Source organism: Aotus nancymaae, unplaced genomic scaffold, assembly GCF_030222135.1.
Source record: "Aotus nancymaae isolate 86718 unplaced genomic scaffold, 86718_ANA_hifiasm-v0.15.2.pri h1tg000030l, whole genome shotgun sequence".
NCBI lineage: Eukaryota > Metazoa > Chordata > Mammalia > Primates > Aotidae > Aotus > Aotus nancymaae.
In genome coordinates this window covers 30,893,253-30,916,990 of record NW_026988443.1, presented here as the reverse complement: position 1 = coordinate 30,916,990, position 23,738 = coordinate 30,893,253, and the positions used below count along the sequence as shown (strand labels likewise).

The window sequence follows — 23,738 nt, the reverse complement described above, 5'->3', positions numbered from 1 at the left end:
AATTCATTTCTCAATCTCTTTTTGAAATTACTTTATCTGGAGTGAGGTTTGTTACATTTGGAGGAAGGGTGCTACTGGCATCTATTGGATAGGAACCAGGGATAATGCTTAGCTCCAACAATGCACAAGAAGGTCCTCAACCATAACGAGGAATTATCCAACCCAAATGTCAAGAGTGGCGAGACTGGGAAACCCTGCACTAGAGACATCTACTAACATTTGGAATGATATTCAATTGATATTAATCATCATTGCTCAGTTATGTGATTCTTGGTGACTTTTTTACTTCTTTGGCATTTCTATATAGCTTCAAAAATGCTATGATTTTGTATCAAGTAAGTCATTAATATTTAAGACAATTAATTAAAGGTATGCATATGTATAAAATTTCCCCAAAAGGATACCATGGTCCTGATGATTACAAGGACTCCCAGTTCCAAAGTGAAAACCTTTTGAAAGTTCTAAAAACAATTTTTGTTCCCTCACATTTATGAAGTTTCGTGCCTATAAATTACTGATTGGCAATAAATGTTTTCCCAAGTGAACAAAAAAAGCAAAATAGACCATAAAAAAATCTCTATTTTTCAAGATATAGAAATCATTTCAGTTTAATAAAGACAGTGTATTATTAAGAGTGAAAAGCAAAAAATATTAACTAAAATCATATTATCATTTGAAAGTACTCCCACTGTTACAACTTCAGGTATATTGATGAGAAATGGCTTAGATGGAAGTAGACATTCTTCTACTATGTGTTTTTTATATCAGAATCAATAATTCAATATAGTCAAAACTCCTTTCAGTGAAAGTATGTACTTATTTAGTTGTTTATACAATCAAAAACATATTCATGCCTCTTACTAATAATTCACAAACTAGGTTTTTTTACATGTATATACTAAATCTTTCTTATTATTTCTTGAACTGTTATTCATTGATTATCTTTCATGTAATAGGTAATATATTAGTTATCAGGAACACAAGAATAAACGAGCAATGTACCCTGCTCTTGAGGGGCTCGAAAATAATTAGAAACCAGTATGAGAAAGATATATTTGTAATACGCTAAACATTTTTGAAAATGCAGAATGACTATGTCATCTAGAAATCATGATGGAAGAGTTTTAATCTGAGCATGAAAGGGTTCCATAAACGAATTAGGGAGATTTTGCAGATAAGGGAGAGTGAATTACAAGGACTTAGAGCCAGATGTCATTGTGGTCCAGGAATTCCCTTTGTGTTGCAAGATCCACTGAAGTAGCAGAAGGTCTCTGTAGATGTCTTTTTGCTGTGTTTCAAGAAAGTACATTTAACCCTGTGCATAAATGCTGGACTTCTACTCTAATATTCTGTTTCTGGTTCTGAACATACTGCAACTACAGTTTGAACACTTGGGCAGGTCCTATGTCAGCACCATTGGTGTGCTTCATACTCAAACCAACTGCTGACCTAGAGCCGTGAGTCTCAAACTACTTATATAGAAGAATGCGCTTTTTGACTCTCTGTTCTGAATCCATCATGAACAGATGCTTTTATGAAAATAGGATTAAAATAAATTGCTAGAAAAAATGGACAAGTGGGATCACACCAAGTTAAAAAGCTTCTGCACAGCAAAGAAAATGGACAACCTACAGAATGGGAGAAAATATTTGCAAACTACCCATCTGATAACGAGTTAATAACTAGAATACATAAGGAGCTCAAACAACTCTATAGGAAGAAAAGCTAACAATCCAATTTAAAAATTGGCAAAAGACTTGAATAGACAGTCCTCAAAATAAGACATACAAACGGCAAACAGGCATATGAAAAAGTGCTCAACATCACTGATCATCAGAGAACTACAAAGCAAATACAATGAAAGATCAACTTAACCCAGTTAAAATGTCTTATAGCCAAAAGACCGGCAATAACAATTGCTGCCGAGGAAGCGGAGAAAAGGGAACTCTCTCCTACACAGTTGGTGGGAATGTAAATTAGTACAACCACTACGGAGAACAACTTGAATTTTCCTCAAAAAACTAAAAACAGAGCTAATATACAATCCAGCCGTCCCACTGCTGGGTATATACCCACAGGAAAGGAAGTAAGTATATCGAAGAGGTATGAGCACATGTTTGTTGCAGCACTGTTGATAACAGCTAAGATACGGAAGCAACTGAAGTGTTCATCAGCAGATGAATGGATAAAGAAAATGTGGTACTTACAGACAATGGAGTACTACTCAGCCATTTAAAAAATGAGATTCTGTCATTTGCAACAATATGAATGGAACTGGAGGTTATTATGTTAAGTGAAATAAGCCAGGCACAGAAAGACAAACATCGCATGTTCTAATTTATTTGTGGGATTTAAAAATCAAAACGATTTAACTCCTGGAGACAGAGAATAGAAGGATGGTTACCAGAGGCTGGGAAGGAGAGTGGGGAGCCAGGAGGAGGTGGGAATGGTTAATCAGTACAGAAAAATAGTGAGAAAGAATAAGATCCTGTATTTGATAGCAAAATATGGTGACTATAGTCAATAACAATTGTACATTTTAAAATAACAAAAATAGTGTAATTAGATTATGTGTAACACAAAGGATAAATGTTTAAGGGAGTGAATATGCAATTTTCCATGACGTGATTATGGAAGGGAAGAATGGAAGAAGGGAAGAAGGAAAGGGAAGAGAAGAAGGGAAGGAAGAAGAGAAGGGAAGAAGGGAGGAAGGGAAGAAGAGAAAGAGGAAAGGAGGGAGGGAGGGAAGGAGAGAAAGAAAGATTTTCAAAGAAAGAAAGATTCTCCTACCCATACCACCTGAATCACAGTCTCTGGGATAAGGTGCAGAAATCTGTGTTATAACAAGCTCTCCAAGTAATTTTTATGCATGCTGAAGTGGAGGAATTGTTGGTCTAAAAGACTTTGGATGGTTCCTCAGAAACAAATGTGTTCCCACTGCTCCTGGCAGGCTAAATACATAGAAAATATATGGTGACTCCTCCTGCTAATGACCTTTCTGCTAACCGTTTTCCCTTGATTCTTCCCTTTGACTCTTTTTTCTAAAGTTTCTAAAGTCAGTATAAGTTAGAAACATGTTCAGAAATGTCCTGGAGAATTGGACAACATCCATGTTACTGAAACCATTACTGTTTCATGAATTTACTTCCAGCGGTTGTTTGTTTCTTTGTTTTGATGACCCAATTTTGTTTGGTAAGAGACAAGGTCTCATTGTGCTGCGCAGGATGGAGTGCAGTGGTGCAATCAAAGCTCGCTGCAGCCTGGAGCTCCTGGTCTCAAGCAATACTCCCACCTTGACCTCCTATAGCTCTGGGATTATAGTTTTGAGCCACTGCACTCAGCCTCCAAGTCTTAAAATTAAGCAACTACAGCTATTCAAACTGTTATTGACTTTTTTGTTTTGTTTTTCAGTCAGATGTGTTTAATAAGAAATCATTTATTATTAAAATATATTCATAATTCATGATAATTTACCAAGAGTACAATTCAGGCTTTTTGTGTGTAGCTCTGGAAGCTGACAACTACATGATACCATAAAACCACAACCACATTCAAGATATAGAACATTTCCTTCACCCGACAAAAATGTTCTTGTACACCTGTGTAAAATTCCTCTCACCTCCAAGTCCTTGAAGCAGAGACTCTTTTTCTGTTTCTATGGTTTTGACTTTTTCAGAATATCTTAGAAATTGAATCATTCATTCAAAGCATGTAGGCTTTTTAGTCTGGCTTCTTTTTGGTTTGATTTTTGGGAGTGCAGTGGCGCAATCTCAGCTCACGGCTACCTCTGCCTCTGGGGTCAAGCGATTCTCCTGCCTCAGCCTCTCGAGTAGGTGGGATTACAGGTGCTCACCACCGCGCCGACTTTTTTATATTTTTAATAGAGACAAGGTTTCACCATCTTGGCCAGGCTCGTCTTAAACTCCCAACCTCGTGATCCACCCACCTCGGCTTCCCAAAGTGCTGGGATTACAGGCGTGAGCCATCACTCACAGCTAGTCTGGCTTCTTTCACTTAGAGTAATACAGTTGAGATTCATTTATGTTGTTGCATATTATCAACAGTCCATTTTTGAATTGTTTAGTAGTATTTCACTGTGTGATGTGGGTATACCACAATAAAATGGAATGTGAATCCTTTCACTAGTTGATGAACATTAGAGTGGTTTCCATTTTTAGGGGATTTTGGAATAAAGCCAATAATAAAAACAAAAAACTGACTATATGCATATAGATTTTTCTTTTTTATTGGATAAAATCCTAAGAAGGGGATTTCTCGGTGATATAGTAAATGTGGGTTTAACATTATAAAAAACCAAATTATTTTCCATAGCAGTGTGTACGATTTTGCATCTGCAGCAGCACTGTACCAGAGTTCTAGTTGCTCTGAATCCTCAACAGTACATGTTATATTTTGAGATTTTATTATTATTATTATTTCTTAAGTGTTACCAGTTACATATTGGTATCATATTGTGGTGCTAGTTTGCATTCCCCTAATAACTAATGATGCTAAGGGTCTTTAACATGCTTATTTAAATCCATGTTTTTTTCTGTGAATTTTATGTGCAGATCTTTTGCCCATATGTAAATTGATGTTTTAAATATTACTGCACCATGAAAGAGTTATTTTTATACTCTGGGTATTAACCTCTATAAAACATGTATTTTGCAAATATTTTCTCCCAGTCTGGAGCATTTCATTTTCCTGACAGTCTCATTTTAAAAGCAGAATCCTTTAATTTTAGTGAAATGCAATTTATTATTTTATTTTATGAATTGTACTTTTAGTGTTGTATCTAAGAAATCTATGCCCAACCCAAAGTCACTAAGATTTTCCCTTGTATTTTCTTAGAGCAGTGTTATAGTTTGTGGTTTTAGATTTAAGGTTTTTTTGTTTTATGTTTTTACAATTTACAAGTTCTTTTTTTAATTGTAATTTAGGTTCTGGGTTGCATGTGCAGATGATGCAGGATTGTTACATAGGTACATACATGGCAAGGTGGTTTGCTGCCTTCATCCCCTCATCACCTATATCTGGTATTTCTCCCCTCATTATCCCTCTCCACCCTCCCCACCCCTGCTGTCCCTCCCCTAGCCCCCACTACTGACCCCAGTGTGTGATGCTCCCCTCCCTGTGTCCACATGTTCTCATTGTTCAACACCCACCTAAGAGTGATAACACACAGTGTTTGGTTTTCTGTTCTTGTGTCAGTATACTGAGAATGATGGTTTCCAGATTCATCCATGTCCCTATGAAGGACATGAACTCATCGTTTTTTTATGGCTGCATAGTATTCCATGGTGTATATGTGCCACATTTTCTTTATCCAGTCTATCAATGATGGACATTTCAGTTGGTTCCAGGTCTTTGCTATTGTAAATAGTGCCGTAATGAACATACGTGTGCATGTGTCTTTATAATAGAACAATTTATAATTCTTTGGGTATATACCCAGTAATGGAATTGCTAGGTCAAATGGTATTTCTATTTCTAGGTCCTCGAGGAACTGCCACACTGTCTTCCATGATGGTTGAACTAATTTACACTCCCACCAACAGTGTAAAAGTGTTCCTATTTCTCCACATCCTCTCTAGCATCTGTTGTCTCCAGATTTTTTAGTGATCATCATTCTAACTGGTGTGAGATGGTATCTCAATGTGATTTTGATTTGCATTTCTCTAATGACCAGTGATCATGAGCATTTTTTCATATGTTTCTTGGCCTTATCAATGTATTCTTTTATAAAGTGTCTGTTCATATGCTTTGCCTACTTTTGAATGGTTTTTTTTTTTTCTTGTAAATCTGTTTTAGTTCTTTGTAGATTCTGGATATTAGCCCTTTGTCAGATGGGTAGATTGCAAAAAATTTTTTCCCATTCTGTTGGTTGCCAGTTCACTCTAATGATTGTTTTCTTTGCTGTACAGAAGCTCTGGAGTTTAATTATATCCCATTTGTCTATTTTGGCTTTTGCTGCCACTGCTTTTGGTGTTTTGGTCATGAAGTTCTTGCCTATGCCTATGTACTGAATGGTTTTGCCTAGGTTTTCTTCTAGAGTTTTTATGGTGTTATGTCTTATGTTTAGATCTTTAATCCATGTGGAGTTAATTTTAGTGTCAGGTGTCAGGAAAGGGTCCAGTTTCTGCTTTCTGCACATGGCTAGCCAGTTATCCCAACACCATTTATAAAACAGGAGATCCTTCCCCCATTGCTTGTTATTGTAAGGTTTGTCAAAGATCAGATGGTTGTAGATGTGTGGTGGTGTTTCTGAGGCCTCTGTTCTGTTCCATTGGTCTATGTCTTTGTTTTGGTACTAGTACCATGCTGTTTTGATTACTGTGGCCTTGTAGTATAGTTTGAGGTCAGGCAGCATGATGCCTCCAGCTTTATTCTTTTTGCTTAGGATTGTTTTGGCTATGCAGGCTCACTTTTGGTTCCATATGAAGTTTGAAGTGGTTTTTTTACAGTTCTGTGAAGAAGGTTTAAGTTTATGATTAATTTTGAGTTAGTTTTGTATCTGCTTTGAAGTATGAGTTGACACTCTTTTTTTTCTTCTTTTTTTCTTTTTCAAATGGATTAGAATTGTTCCATCCTGTTTCTTGAAAAATTCTATCCTTTCATCGTTGAGTTCCTTTGGCAGCTTTGTCAACAGTCAAGCAACCATCTGTATATGGGTCTATTTCTGGGCTCTCTATTCGATTCCATTCATGTATTTTCTATTGTAATGCCGATATCATACTTCCTTGAATATCTGCTAGTTTTACAGTAAGTCATAATCTGGTAGTGTGTCTCAAACTTTGTTTATATTTTTTGAAACATTTTTGCCATTCTTTATTATTTGCATCTCCATATACATTTTAAAATAAACTTTCCAATGTCTAATGTCTACACCCCCAAAAAAAGATTGCTGGATTTTAATTGGGATTGTTTTCAGTCTATATATAAATTTGGGAAAAATTGACATCAATCTTTTAATTTTTAAACGTTTAAATATAATTTCCTTAATTTTTTCTTAATAATCTGTTACATTTACACCAAAATATTTTAAGTTGTTGGTGCCAATAAAAAAACAGTACTTTTAGAATCTCATTTATAATTTTTTATTGTTAGCATATAGAAATATAATTTAATTTTGTATATTGACCTCAAATCCCGTCACTTTTCTAAACTCACTTATAAAAACCATAAATTATTTGAGATTTTCTACCTGGAAGGTCATGTCACCTGTAAATTGACATTTTATTTGATCCATTCTGATCTAAGGTTGGTGCAAAAGTGATTGTGGTTTCGCCACTTCTTTTAATGGCAACCTGATTTACCATTAAAATCAGGTTGATTACTTTTGCAGCAACCTAATAAATGCTTTGAATTCCTTTCCTTGACTGATTAAATGTGCCAGGACCATCAGTAATAGATTGAACTGGAGTAGTGAGAGCAGACATTCTTGCCTTTATCCTAAACTTAAAGGGAAAGCATTTATATCTTCGGTTATTCAAAGTATGACATTAGCTATCAGATATTCACAGATGTCCTTTATACCATTGAGGAAGTTCTCTTATTTCCTAGTTTGTTAGTTGATTTCTGATATCAACAATAATAGCAGCAGTAAAATTAAATTGCAGACTCACCCATATTAAAAACAAAATGAAAAGAAAGCTCTGAAAAAGACATCAATAAATTAGGGGTAACCTCAGAACTGGTACTAGTAGGTCTAATATTCATGTTTTACTTGTCCTGCTTTCTCACAACTTCACCTTCGTTTCTAGAAAAACCTGGCTAGATCTTAATTTTTCAGTATCACTAGTTTATGTGATAAAATTAAAATATTATTTTTTTCATTCTCACTTTTTTACTTTCCTGTTAAAAAAAAAATGTGTTAATCTTGTGTCTCAGTGAATGACACTAATGGCGTTATTCAAATCACAAAGTTGGAGATCATAAATAAGAAAGCTGGAGATCATCCCCAAGGCTTTAACTCTCAACTTCACATCTAAATCATATTGAATTTACCTCGTAGTTGTTCCCCCTTTTAAAGCTCCATGCCAATTATCGCCTAGTTCAAGCCCTCATCCTTCCCTTGTCTTACATCAAAGGTCACTTCACTGATCTTTAGGTTTATAACTGACTGTAAGGTTTTCAACTGAATCATGAGAATTAGGTTATTTCTCAGTCTTAAATTACTCAATGTGCAGTCCTGATGCCTTCTAAGTAATGTCCATGAAGCTTTTCTCTGCTTACAAGGCCTACTGTGCATGATCCTATATCTATTAGTCCCACATCTGCCCAGTGAGCCACATTTGGAAATGAAAAAAAAAAAAAAAAAAAGTACCTTGGGCATTGTAACTTAAGTGGTACAGATTTCCCATATAGAAAAAAAGGAGTATTCACTGTTCTGAAGCCATTGCTCACTTAACTGAGAAAATAAAGAAGAACACTTCATGCAGAAAATAGTACTTAATCCTTCATGCAGAAAATAACCTCATGTAAAGATGAACCTCCACCCTAAAAACAGATATAGGGAGCAAGAAGGCCAATCACTTGATTACTGTTTAATTAATAAGTCAGAAATTAATTAGCAGGTCTCTAAATACTTGATGTTATTTGTAAATTCTTAGTGCTGATGTAGCAACTCTCTTCTGTATTTCCACAGTCACAGTAGTTCAATGCTCCAGTTTCTCAACCTCAGTACTATTGACATTTGGAGCCAGATAATTCTTTGTTGTGGAAGCCTGTCTCATGTATTGCAGGATGTTTAGCAGCATCCCTGACTTCTCCCACTACATCCCGGTAGCACTCCACTTCCCCACAATGCGACAACCAAAAATGTCTCCAAACATGGCCAAATGTCCAATGCAGGGCAAGATTGCCTTGGACGGAGAATCACAGCTCTAAGTGAAATGATGTTGTGTGCTTAAAATGATAACAGGAAGTCTGGAAGAAACAAAGCCTAAGGGATAGAGTTGGTAGGGACCTCACTTTAAGCATACTAATTCTCAGGGATTTTGGCTAATGGAATAAGGAAGGCAGAGGAAGCCAGCCTAGGTCCCTGCAGGGTTAAGATCAGAGCAAGCAGTGAAAGGTACATGTGATGTATAGAACAACTCCTCTACAACCATGAAAAATCGTTACACTCTCCTGGATGCATCTGAAGTTTATAACCTCATCTCTTTGCACATAATTTTTCTTTCCATGATATATCCTATGCCACCTTCATGGGGATTGTGTAAGGCTCACTGGTAGGACAGAAAGTGGAGATGATACATATCAGAGATGGTGAGTATAATGGTGAACAGTATTTACAATGTATATATAATTTTTATAGGCCAGTATCATCTTTGCTTTTTAACTAAGCAACTTCTGCTCTGTATCTCCATAAATCCACTGAATTGTCAGATTCTCTCTTCTTCTGTTGTGCCCCTAGAATAAAATTTTATTTTAAGGTATGGTGTTAATGTAAACAAATATTTCATCTATTTCCATCTTAAGTTCTAGAAATACTAAAAGCATACATATTTAATGCACCAGTCCGTAACCTAATTCTTTTCAGAGAGGGTAACAATCTATAAATGAATACATATGCTCATTTCATTCCCTGATCAAAGAAAACATATATATGTGGAATATAAATGTATACAGAACATAAATATAGTGGAACTATATTTGAACTTTAAAATTCTGGTTTAAAGTGTTAATGCATTGCATATAGCATGCTCCATTGGTTTAAAGTAAATGAACGCAGACACACACAAACACAAACTGATATAAAAACGAAACGTACATTTGAAACATATTTGGTTAAACTGATGTGATTCCATTGACATTCTAATTTCATCCCAGGCCTAACAGTAGGAAAGTCACATGAATTATTAATAACTGTGTATAGCATTGAGGCTTTCCTATGTGGATAACAGCAATTAGAAATTTAGGAATGCTGGAATGTACTCATGAACTAATCAAATTGAGATGCCCAATGGTTTCTTTCTCTTAGAATCTTAACAAGGTTTGCCATCATAGCTTTGCACTTCATAGGAATACTTACTTGTTGACTGACTGAAAGAATATTTCAGTCCTTACTTATGAATGTTCACAATAGAAGTCTGATTAATTATTATGTGACAGAAATACGATGCTTAAGTGATGGTACTTTAAGTCATGGTACTTTTCTTAAATATGCTTACAACACATCGTAACCACTTACTGTCTCCTCTGCAGAGTAGAGGTCCCAGTTTATAAGCTGCTTCTGAATGCGGTCGGCCTGTGTCTGTGATCACGATCTTAGTTACTGGAAGATGTTCTTTATAAGAAAGCAATCCAGTGTCATTGGTCCTAAAAGACAATACCATCCACAAAATTCTTAAGAAATTTTAATAGTCCTTATCGCATTGCAAAACCAAGATGTTCTGAACTAAATTTGCACCCACAAAAGAGTAAGGATCCCATCACTCATCTGAGCACATAAAAACAGAAAGATATATAATTTTTATAATTTTTTTAATTTGTTATTTATTATTATTTTGAGACAGGGTCTCACTCTGTCTCCCAGGCTAGAGTGCAGCAGCACAATTTTGGCTCACTGAAACCTCCCCCTCCTAGGTTCAACCCATTCTTGTGCCTCAGCCTCCCAAGTAGCTGAGATTACAGATGTGCACCACCACACCCAGCTAACTTTTGTATTTTTTGGAAGAGTCAGGGTTTTGCCATGTTGGCCTGGCTGGTCTTGAACTCCTGGCCTCAAGTGATCCGCCTGCCTCAGTCTCCTAAAGTGCTGGAATTATAGGCACGAGCCACTGTACCTGGTCAAAACAATGCCATTTTAGTGTCTCTTGTAGAAAGTATGTAATAGAGAATATAAAATACAGCATACCGTTAAAAGTAGAACACAGTGGGAGATTTTTTAATTCAACAGACCATTTTCTACCTTTTGACTTAAATTGGTTAATACATTAACACTTAGTGTTATGATTGATACTGCTGTTTGAGGTCTATCACTTTGCTATTGCTTTTGTTTCTCCCACATGATTTCTTGTACTTCTGTTTTCCTTTGCTGCCTCCTCTTGGTGTATCCTATGCTCTTTGTATTTCATTTCATTTTCTCTATTCACTTTTTAGCTATATTTGTTTACTGTATTTTAATGTTTGCTTTACAGATTACAAAATAAATTCTTAGTTTATCACAGCCTATTTAGACATTATGTTTTTTCACAACCAAAATGTCCAAAGCTTGCTAAGGGATAATTCATTTAACACTGCTCCATCCCCTACACGCATACTTATTCTTTGTTCGGTTGTTGCAATATATTTTAAATGCATGTGTTATAAACTTTTATAATAAAATTAAACAGTAATTAATTTTTAATTAAGAAAATAATTTAAGCACTGGTTTTTATATTTACCAAGATATTTGCAATTTCCAGTACTTTTTATTTCTTCCTGAAGATCTGAGTTTTCATCCATGTTATCTCTCTTAAGCCTGAAGAATTTCTATTACAATTTGTTATTTCAGATACTCTTTTCTATTCTAAAATTTACATTTTGTTCCATTTTATAGTTCTCACTTATCTGCTTAAAATATCCTTTGTTTAAACATTGTGACTATTTTTGTCTTTAAGTCTTCAAATATTTTTATGATAGTTGCTGTAAAGTTTCTGCCTGACAATTCAAACATCAGTACCCCAAGGTTTCTTTATAATAACTGCTCTTAATTTCTTGACTTTAGATCAAAATGTACTCTTTTTTGAATATTCAGTAATTGTTATAACATGTGGTATATCATGGATACATTCTAAAGATTCTGGATTTTGTTATTCTTTAAAGATTTCATTTTTGTTTTCATAGGCAGTTAAATCACAACCTTATCACAATAAATTGCCATTGCTTGGTCTGGCACTTCATTAGTTAGAGCCTGTGTGAATTTTGCTTAGTTTCCAATTCTAGCACTCAGATCTGGGATATAGTCTTTGCTGTAAACACATGGGCAGTTTCTGCCTACTTCTGGTTGCTTTCTGCTTATTTCAAGTGGTTGTTTTGATAACATTTTTTCCTGGATTTATAACAATTATCTGAGAAGGGTTAGTTCTATGCAAGTTACTTCACCATTAGCAGAATTTAATATGAGAAGTTTTATAATCTTATCTTTTAAACTCATTTTTCATTAGCAATATGTTATGGAGGCACTGGAGAGTTATTGATGGTAAATTTTTACTGTTGTTAAGCATTACTACTAGCCTTCTGTTTATATTTTAAAATACAATATTACTGTATAGCATTTTTTTGAAGGTGCTGAGAAGAAAAGGGTGCCTTCCAAAGGGAGTAGAAATTTTGAAAAATGAGAGTTTGAGTAAGAGAGACACTATTCTTCATACCAAACATGTAACACTAAAAGTGCTAGTCCAAAATAACTATATATATATAAAACATAACCTTGAGGTTTCCCAACTAAATAAATATTATCTAATTCAAATTACAACCTCAATTAACAGCAGTTTTATCACTGTAATCAATATGCATTCTGCAACAACATCACTCATATCTATATCCAGATTGACTATGAATATTTGTTAAAAATAAGTCTTCTGTACAGGTTCAGTTGCTTAGCAATGTAACATATACATATGTTATGCTGAAATGTAGATATAAACATTTAAAATATTTTCACTTTACAAATAACAAATGAGACCAGTATACATGCCAATTCTGGTCTCAAACACAATCAATGTCTTTTTTAAAGTTTTCAGATAAGAAACACATATATAAGCTTCTTTTCTTCTTAGAGGAATATTTTAAATTTGATTTTAAAATTCCTAAAATATTACTGATTTTGTTTTTCAAAATATAATCCACAGAACATTAGTTCTTTGTGGTATGATTTGTCTTCCTAAAAATATAAAAGAAATGCATTATAACTGTAGTAAATTTTAAAGGTTTTATAGGTAGATTATTGAAGAGATATGCTTTGGCTGTAAATATACTTTCCAGATAACAGAATACCTACTCATATATAGTTTTAAATGGAATAATAATTTATTTCCCACGTAACAGGTGTCTCTATTTGATTATCAAATTTAAATGTACATAACTTATGGTCCATTACAGAAAATAACTCAAAAAGGAATTGACTTAATACTTAGGATTATATTGAGTATACTATGTTTCACCAAAACATACCTTTATCTAATCCCTTCATTGCACTAACTTGTTCAGTATCTGGCTAGCTATACATTGAGTGATTAATTTTTTTTAAATAAACTTTTCCTTGCATAAAGAAATCATATAGAAATCACCATTCATTCCAGTCAGCATCACAATTGCAGTAATACTGAGAATCAATGCAGTTCCCCTCTAATCCACAAGTACATTTTTGAAGATCAGGTGAAGAACCTCCCCAGTAGGTTTGTGTTTCATTGGTTCTTCCTATCCACCAACTCAGAGGGGTTCCGTCTGAAAGAAAACGTGAGAAATGTGACATCTGCTTTATGTCCCATCACCTTTTCTCCCAGTATAATTCCTTTTCTTCCAAAATCATCAAAAAGAATAAAAGGAGAAAGAGAGAAAGATTGATTTGATTTAAGGATACACAAAACAGTATAATTGATGGCATTCCCTTAAGACAACTTTTTTTTATATAAAAAAGTTATTATTTAGGCTTAAATGACATTTCTTGAGTAGAAAAAAAGAGCAGTTTCTATTTAACTTAGGCATGATAGTAAAAAACGGATTGAGAGCAGCTCACATACACAATTTCTTTAAAAGTAATTTTGAAACAAGTTAGCATCAAAATATAAATCATAGTAATTAACATACCAAAGCAAAATTGATTTGAAATCATGAAAAGCCCATTAAAGCATTATGGAATGTTATGTAAAGTCCCTGATTTATCTTAATAAATTTATTGTCTAAAATTATCCTAGCTGTTTAATAAACATTAGGCATGATCTGGCACTCCCTTGTCATGATTTAAGAATTATTTGTAAGTATATATTTTATCTTCCATTTAATGGCTTTGCTATTTATTTAAAGACTACAGAAATAACACTAAAAAATCTTCATGATGGAAGTGAATATTACACTCAAAAGAAGTTTCCCTCAGCCAAATGCACCTCTTTCTATGATAAATGTTCAGCTACCAGCTCCTTTTCAGAGTTAAGACTAAACATAATGCCAAGGAACTGGAGCAAGGAACGAACAAACAAAACATCTAGGCAAGGATTTTCAGAAAAGGAAGTGAAGCATTTAGCCAGTGTATCATGGAAAAAAACAAGTATGGGGGATAAATTGTAGTCATCCGAGAATCAGGGAATGAGAAGAATGTAAGCAACATCGAATCAGTCAGCTTCTCAAAGGTGCTTGATCATTTTTCTGTCGACTTTCAAACCTTTAAGTTGTCACCATTAGCCCTACTGAGCATCTGGGATTTTTTTACTAATTTCTCCCTTGCTTACAAATGCCAATGCTCATTTTAACTTACTATTAGAAAGCCCCTTTGCTAATGCTGACAACCTCTCACCCAGGATTATTATACGAGCCAGTCTGGCCACATCAGAAAAAAAAAAGTGAAGAGTTACCAGAAGCTGTGTTATGCGTAAATACACTAATATGAAGAATCTTCATTTTTTAATTACATGATTAACCCTTCGCCAGAAGGTGAAAATTACTTGAAACACTTAATAAATATATTTCAATATTCTGCTGAAAACATTATGTTTTCATAGAATAGAAAGAAAAATAAATTGTTATTCTTAAATACCGAACCATATTTCCACATTTGAATTTCTTGTCTTCCCTATAAAATAAAAATCACTGAATGTTTTTTAAGGTATCAGACTTTGGTTCAATCCAAGACTTTTTAAAAAATGTACTAAGGAATTTAAATAAGTATAGAAATGAATTTTTTAAATCCTGAGAAATAAAAATTAAAGGTAAAAGATACCCGTGGATATGGTAGAACATTCCACTTCCCATAATTAAAATCCTAAATTACTTGAGCATTCCCATTGATCATCCTTCCTAAGTGCTGAGTCACAGATCCTCAGCAACTGAAAACATATTTTCATACACATTTCACTTTATTCATTCACATATGGCATCATTATCACTTGACACTAAATCACCAAGATCTGAAACTCTAAATATAGCTTGTCTGAAAACAACTTCTTGTTCTTCCCATTATATTTCTTACTGTGACCTCAGAATCCAATTTTTCCCTCTCTTTTATGTCTCTCCACCTCAAATCTATCCTACATGAATCATGAGGTCACCAACCTGAGAAAAAATGTGTATATTTAGCCAAGATTAGTATCCCTTGTTCCACACCTTTCTGGAGTTGACTTTCTAAAACTGGTTCTTGAGTCTGAAACACCAGGGAAGCATTTTTTTTTAAAAAGTGCACAGGCACAACTGGCCTTAAAGATGGGGATTCCTTCACATTCTGTGTCAACCCCTATATTAGTCTATCATCATGCAGCTAATAAACATATGCCCAACTGGGTAATTTATAAAGAAAAGAGGTTTGATGGACTCATAGTTCCACGTGGCTGGGAAGCTTCACAATCATAGTGCAAGGCAAGGAAGAGCAAAGTCACATCTTACATGGTGGCAAGCAAGAGAGCTTGTGCAGGGGAACTCCCATTTATAAAACCATAAGATCTCTGGGCTCCAGAGTGTCTGCTTGGAAGTACTGGAGCAGCCAGAACAACAAAAACAAAAAAACCCATAAGAGCTCATGAGATTTATTCACTGCCATGAGAACAATATGGCAGAAACCACTCCATGATTCAATTGTCTCCACCTGGCCCTGCTCTTGACATGTAAGGATTATTACAATCCAAGGTGAGATGTGGGTGAGGACACAGCCAAACCATATCAACCCCCTTTATTCTGTGTGGTGTTTGCTCACCAGTTCCTCAGGGATTCTGCTTTCTAGTTCTATTACAGCTTGACTTCTTTGTCAACTTTGATAACCGTCCTTCTTTTTATATTTTCTTATGTTTTATTTTTCAGCTTTGCAGTAAAGTTCACAAATACAAATTGTATACATTTAAGGTGTGCAAAGCAATGTTTTCATGTATACAGTAAAATGATTACCACAATCACACTAATTAGCATATTTACCACATAGCCACTTTATATTTTTATGGTGAGAATACTAAGATCTACTCTCTTAGCAAATTTCAAGTGTAAAATAATACATTGTTGTTAACTATAGTCATCATTCTGCATACTACACCTCCAGAATGTATTCATCTTACAACTGCAAATTTGTACCCTTTGACCAATATCTCCACACCAAACCCTCCCCTAGAAACCACTCTTTTACTCTGTTTCTATGAGTTCAACTCTTTTAGATTCCATATATAAGTGGGATCATGAAGTATTTGTCTATCTGTATCTGGCTTATTTCACTCAGTATAACATCCTTCGCTATCTTGAGATGTTTTCACTTCCATGTTCATTGCAGCTTTTTTCACAATAGCAAGAGATGAAAAAACCTAAGTGTCCATTGATGAATGGATAAAGAAAATGTGATATATATATATATACACACACACACAATAGGCTATCATTCACCCTTAAATAGAAGGAAGTCCTACCATCTGTGACAAAAAGGATGAACATGAAAGGCATTATACTAAGTGTAATAAGCCAAACACTGAAAGACAAATACTGCATGACCTCCTTTTCCACGTAATGACTGAATTCCTTTTGTTCCATATCATTCATTTACCCTTCCATAATTATCATTCTTATTCTTCTTAGAATACTCCTCCAGATTTGCTTATCAGCTTTTTTATTCTAAGATGAATATTCAGCAACAATGAACAACACATTACATACTAAACTGTGTATGTTCACTATGGCCACAATGCTCTGGAGAGCCGGAAATGAGCGGGAATCACTTGATGCACTTTGTATGTGCTATGCCACCTAATCATCACTGCACCCCTATGAGGCTGGTATCATTGGCCCCATTTCAGAGAAAAGAAAACAAAGACTGAGATTCATTAACCATTCATCCATTTCATAAATCAAAGTTTCATCTATCTAAGTTCTAGATGCACCTAACCAATGAAAAACACACCCACACCTCCAGCTGTAAATCCTATGCTGTTCACACTACAGCTGTCTGGTCCTCGATTGTACACAGAATTGAGGTTTCAGGAGGAGATAAGTTTTGGGTGGGTACCAGCAAGATGGGATTAGAGGGGTAGAGGCCAAATGAGAACATTCTAAAAAACGAAAAGGAGGAGAAGCAAAAGGAGAAGGACAAGGGGGAATTCAGTCATAGGTGAGAAAATAATCTGATTTTTAGTGAGTGGAGAGTAAACAGAGGCTTAATCAGAAAAGCAGGGTTCAAATGTCAGAACAACAGTTCAGCATTTTTGCATGATCTCTATGACATACACTGTTCCTATATGAAACAAATTTCTCCTTAAATTCTTGTCATTCTATCTGGAACTCCAACTCCTCTTAGAACAAGCAGGAGCGAACATGAAAGAAGTAGCTTTATTGTACAGATGTCTCAGAATCTTCTCTAACGTGCAAAGAAAAAACACCCTTCAATGCCACTGTTAGGAAATATGTGTTGGAGGGTGGCATGAAGGTTGCATAAGCAGGGTGGACACAGAATGTGCAATTCCAGGATCCAGCAGAAGAGGCTGTGAAGGACAGACAAAAAACAGAAAGGCAGCAGAGTTCCTTAAATAGAACTGTGTTTCTTAAAAATGGGAGCAGCATTCTTAAAGGCTAAGTTACTTCACAGAGAGTAATATTTTGGATTTTGCACTGGGTGGTTAGAAGATAGGAAGAGACGGCAAGCTGGGAGGCAAGTTGGAAAGCTCCTGCAGTAACTTCAAGAATTAGCTCATTAAGGCCTACTCTAAGGCAGACGTGGTAGGAACAGAGGCTCTGACATAGTGAGACGCTCTAAAGAAAGAAAACATAAAACCAAAACCAGAACTCAGGAGCAGACTGGTTATTCATAATAGAATCAAATAAAGAGTTAAGGTGTTTTTCTGATTCCTCCTTGAACTAGTGAACCAACTGTGTTTCTGGCAGTCTTTTCTAATTTTCAATTATACCCAGAGGCTGTCAACAATCGACGAAAAAGAGGCACATAGAACACTTACTTCCAAAAAACTAAGCCGTATTTTTATTAACTGTTTTCCATGATAAAACAAACCTTATATGTCACTTGCCCTTTATCAGGGATAAACACTGTGCATTCACTGAGTATCAGAGGAGGCATTTGCTGTATAGTTATCCAATTAAGACCAGGAAGAGAGTTTAAAAGCAATCAAGGCTTTGAATAAAGCTTAGTGTAAATTGACCTTGTTCTTTTCTTCAGGCAAAAGCATCTTTGTGACTTCCAGACTGTGACATGTTTACTAAGTATGCAAGATCCTATACCCTCAGTAGCTATATGCCACCACTTTGCAGAATTAAAATCCTCAGGAGCTAGTTGAGGGCGTGCATGATGTGATGGGTGTGCAGCAAGACAGACACCATGGTTTACTTACCTTGCTTATTGACGAGCCGTGACATCTTGCAGTAGTAAGTAAGCTCCTGTTCACAGTATTCCGCACGGTTAATAGTGGCCTGGAGTTGCTCCATGCTGGCCACATACTCGAAAAACCCAACATATGGGTTCTCTGGATTAGTATTTCTGACTCTTGTTAAGTCAGAGCCATTGTGCTGTATGATGGTCCATGCAGTTTCTTGTATGCAGAAATGGGGGGAGAAAGAGAGGAGACCATCACTAGTCTGCAAAAGTTAAAATAAATAAAGAAAATCAAAATCACCTTTTATCTGAGTCAAATTTTTCTAGTCATCAAACCTCTCTGAGAGGTAGAATCAACACAAACAGATTCTCAGAATTTTTAAATATGGAAAGTGATTATTTTTCCTGAAATATATACTATTGCCGTGTGTTTACAGTGATTTTATTTAGCTTTCTCATATAATTTAGCCACACAATATTTATGATGAAAAATATTTGGAAATCTGATTACTTTTTGTGATGTATTTTATTTCACTGAATCTGTTATTCCATCTTTTTAAAGATGCATCATTATTTTATTTCACTGCAAGAAAGAAAAAAATGCTGCCTGTTATAACTACAAAATATTATTCATCATTGACATACCCAAAATCCAGTGATGTCACAATATGGAAAAATTGTGCATATTAGAATTCATGAAATATTTTCTATTATATAAAATAAGCAGTGACTTTTCTACTCTTAACAACTATTCATGATATCAGCAAAAATAAAGTCAAAATTTTGTAGCTCTCTACATCCCTGTCTTTAGTCCACATTTAACTATCAGTGTGCATCTTTTTAAAATTGAATTTGAAATAGTCATTTTGTTATCATGTGATCTGCACAGTTAGGCAGTACAATAAGAAGTTAATTTTTTGAACTGAACACATCTGACACAGCATTTCAACTAACACAAAAGTAAAATATCTTGGAATATCTACCCAACTTATCAGTATTGGTACCTGAATGTCCACAAACATTTCCATCATACTGATTACCAAATTTTCTTAGAGGAAGCATAAAAATCCCACAATGTTTGTAACAGATGATAGGCATATGATATCTGTCCTTCAACTTTACCAGAAATAGACTTTATACTCTATTTTCTGTGATATATGCAGACAAAGAACAGATGAATCAAAAGGCCTCTGATTTAGTAGGCAAAAAAACAGATTGAAAGTTGTCAAAACTCCACTATGTATGTGCTGTTAAGTCCCACAACTCTTCTATATTACAGAGGAATATCCCAGATTGGAGAAAAATAGGAACAGTAGGAAAAACTTTCCCCCCGTCTTTTTAGCTAAGACATTCACATGGATCAACAATCAAAATAAGGAGGTATACTTTGAAAATTTCATTCCCAACCCTTTCCCGGTCATCGGAGTTTGGACTAGAGAGGCAGGCTAAATGAGGCAGGACTAACTTCACAGCCTTACTGCCTTCCAGGTGTGGATTATTATTTTTCTGTGAAACAACAGCTGTTATTTCTGTATTTCCCCTTGCATTTCAGTTCACCCTTTATCAGTAGAACACTCTCAAAGAGAACTTAATCTACAACCCGATGAAATTACGGGTGGCCAGCAGTACAATGTCGAAGTCATCAAGAGATCTGAGGTGCAGATCTGGCATGGATCTTGTGCCCTTAGGAAAGTCAGGCAAAAAAAAATCTGAGCCTCCTTTCCAAATCTGGAAATTGAATTGGCATAACAAGGTCTGAAATTCTATAACTTGAGCCAACTCAACCTTGGCTATTAGAAGTTTAAGGTTATTATTAACTAGACAAATCTGACAGCCTAGCCTCTGTTGGACTCTGCTTCTATTGTTCAAAAAAACTATTCACCTTTTCTTGTGGCAAATCAATGGTATGCAAGAAGAAGCTTAACTCTGGCTGAGCAGCTACCAAGAGAGGCGGACAATACACCTGCTTGAACCCTTTGTCTCTTTCCCTTCTGGATCACACTTAGAGAGACTTCCCTGTAGTTTTGCATCCACTGGGTCACAATTAACACCTGATTCTAAAGGTTTTTAAAGGTGTTGCAAGAGATTCAAGGCCATAGTGCATGGCAGCCATTAAAGAGTAGCTCATATAAACGTTTCCTTTTAAAATTCTAAAATATTTCAATATTATGATAGTTCCTGTAAGTGATTTTATTCTCTAATAAAAAGCACTACAAGGCATGATGTTAAACAGATGTCACACTTTTCAGGCCATCCAGATTTCCAGGGCAGAACAGACAATCAAATTGTCACAAAAGATTTTGAGCAACAGAGATAGATGCCTTAAAAGGTAGGTTCCAAAGCTCATCTGGAAATCTGTGAAAAGCCTCAAATTAGAGTTTCTTTACTGTTCTTTCAGACATGATTGGGTGATCTTAAGTTTCTACAAATACCTATTTAGAAATAAGAGTGGTAAAAGACATAGACCTCATCACAATTTGTAATTCAATACTTTGTCGTTGATTTTATTGGTCTTTCCAACCAGTCTGCAAGCTCTATGAGAACAACAGTAGTTTCCGATCTGCTAACAATCCTATCTCCAGCACATAGCACAAGGCTTGATACAAAATGTAGAAGACATTTGTTAAAGAAATGAGGGAATAAACGAATGAATAAAAAACAATGCATTGTCTAGATTAGAGCACAACCTCCTAGGTTAACTGATTCAGAGTCTGTGGTGGCTCTGATATTTTTGTTGCCTCTGAGGTATTATATAATTCTATAAATTAGTCGGGCATGGTGGCTCATGCCTGTAATTCCAGTATTTTTGGAGGCCAAGGTGGGCAGATCACGAGGTCAGGAGTTTAAGACCAGCCTGGCCAATATGGTGAAAGCCCATCTCTGCTATAAAAAAACATATATATATATATATGTGTGTGTATATATATATAAATTAACTGGGCATGGTGGTGTGTGCCTGTAATCCCAGCTACTCAGGAGGCTGAGGCAGAAGAATCCCTTGAACCCAGGAGGCAGTGGTTGCAGTGAGCTGAAATCGCACCACTACACTCCAGCCTGGGCAAGAGAGAGGGACTCTGTCTCAAAAAAACAAAAACAAAATAATTCTATAAATTATAGATAGCTAATAAAATTGCAAAATAATGTTAAGTCTGAAACTGTGAAGGGCCCTGAGATGTTACCCTACCTGTGAGTTAAGGAGTTATCTTGCCCATGCACAGATTTTATCTATCTGTTTATCAATCTATCTACCTACCTATCTAATCTGTACTAAGAGATACAGAGGACCTCTGAATCAGGGACCATTTGCTCATAGAGAATCTCATAAGTATCAATCTCTCTCATACCTCAGTTTCCCATGTTCAGATGCAGTGAGTGCTAGACATAGCAGTGCATGCTTGAGTTGCACCATAAGAGAGGAATCACAAAATTATGAAGCTTGGACTCACAGAGGGTGTCTAGCACATTCTCTCTTCTTCCCCTCTATAAAGTGACAGAGAGACTTTGACTCTAGAATGTCACAAATTTTCTTTAGAGGAGAGAAGATACAAGTCCTTAGGTTTTTATTACTCTTAGAAAATAAGCAAATGCCTCTGGAGGAGAAAAGCCTTTAAATCTCTTCAAAGCAATTCACTATCTCTAACTTACAAGACACATTTAATCATCCTTTCGTGTAGGTTGCCAGATATTTTTTTTGTCTTTGCCTAGAAATAAAGGCACTGTCTCCTTACAACAAATAATTATTGTCTGTAGACAAGCAGATCCTACATGGTTGAGGTTCTAGTGCCTTCCCTCCTCCACCATGGATGAATCTAGTGTTGCTAACATATGCACACTTGTTTCAGTGTTCCTAATGTGTAGATGTGTCTATTCTTTGGATTCTCCTTGGAACTGATTGTAATATCTTAATCAGTTTCTTTATGAATAATGTATTTTAAAAATCTTTAAAATTTTTTAGCTTTTATTTTCATACCTGCATGAGCATCATGATTTTACTTTATTACAAATTATCTTTTACTAAATGCAAAAAGAGTTGCAGGGTAAGGAGACAGGGAAATGAATAAGAGATGGCTGAAATAGGCAGAAAAATCTATGAAGTTTTAAAACATGGAATGGCAGTTTGCGTCTACTCACATCTCTCCCTGAAGAGATTTCAAATATTTGTAAATAAAGCAACTGAGTAATTAAGAATTTGATTTACCTTAGGCTGGCTGCTATTTTTTAGTGTGATAACAGTGCAAAGAGAAAACATGCTGTTTAAGCAACGCAGTTGCAAAGCTTGTGTTGCTTCTTGCTTAATAGCTGAAGGTGATAGATGTGATAAAGATCGTAAGAGCAGGTAGGCAGTGCTGTGTTAAGGAAAGCAGAGGAGACAAGAAGGGAGACGGCCTTCTGGAGCAAAACTTGATGTAAATAAGACTGCATTTGAATGATGGACAGTTAGTTAACCATCATAGCTGTTAAGAAGGCCTTTATTATTGAAATTTCTAAAGTAAAAATAATTATGCTAGTAGAAGTCTTATGCTCTCCAGCTTTCTCCTGAAACAGTCTCAGGAGTTCCTATCTTGGAATCACATGGGGTATTTGTTAGTAATGCAGAGACCCAGGCCTTGTGTTCTAAACTTACTGAGACGGGGGAACTCAACCCAGGAGTCTCGGCAATGGGGCCACGAGAAGGGATGAGTTTAACCCACAGAGTTTTCACTTTTAGAAAACCTTGAAAGTCTCCGTTCTGGCACTCATCAATTTCTCCCCTCTCAAACGCTCATCCTTACAGTGCAATGTTTGATATGGAGAAACTCCTTAACATAAAACAATTTCATTATAGAAAAAGCAACGAATTGAGTGTAGAAGAAAACAGTCCTATATATTTCAATAGAGACAGCCACTGGGATTCACCTTATTCTAACTAATTATTTTTAAATTACATTTGGAAAACTCTTTAAAAAGAAATTTCAGCCTTTAACATCATTCAGGAAATTATCCATTCAAAATACAGATTTTTTGTTTGTATCTTTTAGCTTGTAATGCTTAGAGGTATTTTAATACATGTGGAATTATTTGACACTCTAGACTAATAATTGGATTTTTTAATAAGACACATATTTGCAAGTTAGTGATTCAGCATTTTGTCTTGTTTTCACCAGTTATTATACCTGATCTGTATAATTAGAAAATACTGTATTGGCCGCAAGCAATGAAACACTGATAGACAGTAGCCCTTTCTAGAGAAAAAACTTTCAGGCTG

At 35.4% G+C, this 23,738-nt stretch overlaps 1 protein-coding gene across 2 annotated transcripts in view; it reads right to left on the bottom strand.

The window, feature by feature from the left end:
* CNTNAP4 (contactin associated protein family member 4) overlaps window positions 1–23,738 on the bottom strand; it is a 283,179-nt gene that overhangs the window by 56,865 nt on the left and 202,576 nt on the right. For both annotated transcript variants that reach the window (XM_021672603.2, XM_012437518.2), the window contains 3 exons: window positions 18,513–18,710; window positions 13,281–13,437; window positions 10,199–10,326 (listed from right to left, as the gene is read on the bottom strand). In XM_021672603.2, coding sequence (XP_021528278.2) covers window positions 10,199–10,326; window positions 13,281–13,437; window positions 18,513–18,710 — 483 coding nt within the window. The remainder of the gene's footprint in view (window positions 1–10,198; window positions 10,327–13,280; window positions 13,438–18,512; window positions 18,711–23,738) is intronic.